At 44.4% G+C, this 5,000-nt stretch overlaps 1 protein-coding gene across 1 annotated transcript in view; it reads right to left on the bottom strand.

The window, feature by feature from the left end:
• The window catches only part of LOC143293136 (cys-loop ligand-gated ion channel-like), a 182,879-nt gene that overhangs the window by 1,106 nt on the left and 176,773 nt on the right, over positions 1-5,000 (bottom strand). Inside the window, exons 6-7 of the mRNA XM_076604051.1 lie at positions 2,987-3,166; positions 785-832 (exon numbers count right to left, since the gene is read on the bottom strand). Coding sequence (XP_076460166.1) covers positions 785-832; positions 2,987-3,166 — 228 coding nt within the window. The remainder of the gene's footprint in view (positions 1-784; positions 833-2,986; positions 3,167-5,000) is intronic.

The raw sequence follows: 5,000 nt of genomic DNA, 5'->3' as shown, positions 1-5,000 counted from the left end.
GATTATCTCACTGACCACCGCTACATGCAGCACTTAGACTTCTGCCGTGAAACTTCAAGACTGACCACCACTACAAGCAGAACTTAGACTTCTGCCGTGAAACTTCAAGGCTAATTCTTCGAAAAACTTGGCTTTAAGAGTAAAAGCCGCTGGTCGTTATCTTAATTCTGCTACTTGTTAACCCCCCCCCCTCCCCTTCTCGTTAAACAACAACAACAACAAAAACCTGACGCTTCACAGTTATAAGATATCATGGTTATAAGCCTATTATCGGCAACTGCTGAACAATTGAACATTAAAACGGTAACTGAAACAATGATAATTCTGATTCGGGAAAAAATGGCGGTAATCATAGTAATGAATACTTTATATGATTAATTGTAAATCGTTATGTCATTACAGGAGAGTTTCGAAATAATCATTGCCGGAATAATTATCATATGTACTTTTGGCAATCTATTTCGTTCCATACACAGTAAAAGAGCTCTCTCTCTCTCTCTCTCTCTCTCTCTCTCTCTCTCTCTCTCTCTCTCTCTCTCCCCCTCTCTCTGTGTCTCTCTCCATCTCATTTTGCTTTATATTCATATAGAGCATTTCAACATCATAGTGTTTATGTAACGTAATTTTTCTTTCTGTCAGTTCCATATGTACCCCCTTCTATGGGGCTGTTGCCTATATGAATAAAACATCCACGTCTGTGTCTACATCTCTCTCTCTCTCTCTCTCTCTCTCTCTCTCTCTCTCTCTCTCTTCGCAGTGAACACCACGTATCCGTCTCTCATACCTTATGTTCCTTGTCCTTCTGAGACATCGTCCGTCGCTTTTTACAGGGCTGGATGAAACAGACACAAATGATAATCAATATACCGGCCACAACAATCATCAATATAATAATAGCAATCGTGACCATTTATCATCAGAAATATAGGCACTAATCTCAGTGGACAAAACAACAACAACAAAGAAAGCAAGATCGTCATCGTTATTATCACCATCGATACAAGTGCTTTTTTTTTCTCTCTCTCTACTTGAATTATATCGATTAAAATCAAACTTTACAGAGTAACTAAACATGTATGCATAAAACGTGTCACACACACACACACACACACACACACACACGAACGCACACACACACACACACACACGCTCGCACGAACGCACGCACGCACACACACACACACACGCCACCCAAGACCTACAAAGAGACAGATGATGACGAAGCCGATGTCTGTCTGTCTGTCTGCCTGTCTCTCACATGCACACACACGCACATAGACACACACACACACACACACACATACACATACACGCACTCACATACACACATAGACACACACACACACACACACACACACACACACACACACACACAGAGAGAGAGAGAGGAGAGAGATTCAAAAACTTTATTACTCAAAGATAAAACCTGTCCTTGTGACAACAAAAACAGTAACGATAAGACACAACAATAATAACAATGGTAAATACTACTACTACTACCACTACTACTACTCCTACTACTATTACTACCACCACCCCTACTACTAATGATAATTATAAAACTAACCAACGCACCACCATCACCATTATAAAAATATAATAAAGGGAACACACACACACACACACACACACACACACACACACACACACACACACACACACACACAGAGGCACACGTACTTGTACAAGCACACACCCATACGCCCATATCCCCAAACCCCAACCCCCCCACATATATACAAATATATATATCTTCACACCCGCACGTTCCAATATTCCGTTGCTCCCAGAGTGTAGGCATGCATACACACACATACCTCAACCTCTACCCCCCCCCCCCGCCCCCATCCCCCCTCTCTTATAAAAATATAATAAAGGGAACACACACACACACACACATACACACACGCACACACACACACACACACACACACACACACACACACACACACGTGCACAGAACTCTCCTGACACTTGTGTGTAGGCATGCATACACACACATACCTCAACCTCTACCCCTCCCCCCTTCCCCCCTCCACCCAATCACACACACACACACACACACACACACACACACACACACACACACACACGTGCACAGAACTCTCCTGACACTTGTGTACACTTACACCCTCGCGCACGCACACAAACACACAGACCCACACATACACACAAACACAGACATATACACACGCACAGAGGTTGCCACTGATTGGACGCGAGAGGGGTGGGAAAAGATCTCTGATGCCAAGAACGTGGCGTCTAGTGTGTTGCTTAGTCTATTGTACTTGGAAAAGCCCACAGAGACTCTGTTCCGTTTTGAAGAAATTTGCGCAATGGAAATGATGCCGATATTCGTTTGATTTCCAAAGCATCGTGCTCTACCTTTCATGCCAGACTTACGGCCGCTCACTCTCTCTACCTTTATTTCTTTGAGGCGATCGATGGTGTGATGGCCTTGTACCTGTTCTTTTTGATATTCTTTGACTTTTCTGAGGATTTCCGATTTTCCTAGATGTAGGCCGCTTGTAGTTGTTGCGTTACCAGCAAGTCTGTCAGCTCGCTCATTTCCCTTAACACCTGCATGTCCCGGGCAGTATGACCATGTAAGTTTTTTAATCTGAAAGTTGCGCATTGCCTTATGCCACTCTGGGCTTCCCATTCCATTTTCATTTTTCTGTATGAGGTTCATTGAGTCGGTTAGAATCATGGCATGTTGGTTTCCGGGCATATGGATAGACGATAGCCACTGGAGGGCATGTGTCACAGCTTCAACTTCCATCGTTAGGCTGGAGGTTGTGATTTTGTAGGCAGCATTCTCTTCCCTAACTGTTTTTCCATTTTGTTTCGCAGTGAATCCCGTAACCGGATTGGTCGGACAAGTGGAGAGAGAGAGAGAACACACACACACACACACACACACACACACACACACACACACACACACACACACACACACACAACACATCACCCCCCAAAAACCTACAAAGAGGTAGATGATGATGACAAAGCCGACGTTGAAGAGGAGGTAGATGACGCCTAGCACAGTCAGGACGATCGTCTCCACTCTGTCGGCGATGGTAGGATCATAGAGCAGCGTTGTCACTATGGCGTGCCACGAACACACCGCGGACAACATTATCATTGACGCCAGTAAATACTTGTCCTGGAACAACATCATCATCATCATTGTCATCATCGCCATCATCATCATCATCGTCATCGTCGTCATTGTCTCCATCATAACCATCGTCGTTATAAACAGTAGCAGAAGGAAGAATGCCAGTAAATACTTGTCCTAAAACACCATCAACGTTGTCTTCATCATCATCATCGTCGTCATTGTCTCTATCATTACCATCGTCGTTATAAACAGTAGCAGAAGGAAGGATGCCAGTAAATACTTGTCCTGAAACACCTTCAACGTTGTCTTCATCATCATCATCGTCGTCATTGTCTCTATCATTACCATCGTCGTTATAAACAGTAGCAGAAGGAAGGATGCCAGTAAATACTTGTCCTAAAACACCATCAACGTTGTCTTCATCATCATCATCGTCGTCGTCGAGTCGTCGTCGTCATTGTCTCTATCATTACCATCGTCATCATAAACAGTATCAGAAGGAAAGACGCCAATAAATGGTTGTCCTGAAACACCATCATCGTCATCGTCATCATCATCATCGTCATCGTCGTCGTCGGCTTTGTCATCATCAGAACCATCGTCATTATAAGCAGTAGGAGACGGAAAGACGCCAGTAAACAGTTGTCCTGAAACAACGTCAGCATTATCGACATCATCGGCATTGTCGTCATCACAATCATCACCAGAAGCAGCAGCAACATCAATGATGATGGAGCCATGGAGCAAAATTTTGTTTTATTGCATGCCACAAACACACTGATGGAGTCTCCCGTCGGTCCGACGGATGAGTAGGCAGGCAGGCTTATCTGTCGGTGTGTGTGTCCTCATATGGGAGAAGAGGCCGATTCTGGATGCGTCAGCACTTCCCACAGGTGTTTCAAGGGAAGACGTCTCCAGAAGTTGAGCCCTGCTTCCACGACACCAATATCACTGACGACGACGACGACGATGATAATGATGATGACGACGACGACGCTACAAGTACGTTCACGTGTTTCAGAACACGTTACTGGCGTGAATATACTGCTGTCCACAAACACACACAGGGGGAAACCCCCCACTGACGTCAGCAAGTACTTGTCCCGAAACATTTCAACGTTATCAATTAACAGGACTGTCGTCGTTGTTGTCGTCATCTTCATCACCATCCGAAGCAGCATTAAGGATCGTGGCGTCATAGAACAATGTCGTCATTATCATCCTTCACGTCAGTATAAACGTGTTCTGAAACACGTCAACGTACTCGTAGCGTCGTCGTCGTCATCATCATTATCATCGTCGTCGTCGTCTTCTTCGTCAGTGTTGGTGTCGTAGAGCAATGTTATGAAGGCATTTTATTGCGGAAAGCACAAGCATTGACGCCAGCATACACCTATAATTAAACTGATAAGCCATCGTCATCATTATCATCATCATCATCATCATCAAGCGCTATCACCAGAATCTTGTGATGGTCACTGTGCACCCCTGAATGCATGGTCGTTGACGCTAGTTGATACTTGATTAATACTGCACATAGAATAGAATAGAATAGAATAGAATAGAATATGTCTTTATTACCAAGTGTACCGGGGTCACAAGGAATATTGGGGGTGGGGTGGGGGGGATGGGGGTTATAGTACATAACAAGATACAAGATACGAACATACATCGAAAATCATACACAACACAGATACAGTAGAAATAAGATACATACAAGTGCATATCAATATAAAAACGTGTGCATACTCACGCATGCACGCACTGCGCGCGCACGCGCGCGCGCACACACACACACACACACACATGCACGCACACACACACACACACACACACACGTTTGAACAGAAGCTGCATGTTATATGTGGATATTCAG

The sequence above is a fragment of the Babylonia areolata genome, chromosome 18 (genome assembly GCF_041734735.1).
Source record: "Babylonia areolata isolate BAREFJ2019XMU chromosome 18, ASM4173473v1, whole genome shotgun sequence".
NCBI lineage: Eukaryota > Metazoa > Mollusca > Gastropoda > Neogastropoda > Buccinidae > Babylonia > Babylonia areolata.
The sequence above is the reverse complement of the archived record's forward strand: the minus strand, read 5'-3'. Positions and strand labels throughout refer to the sequence as shown.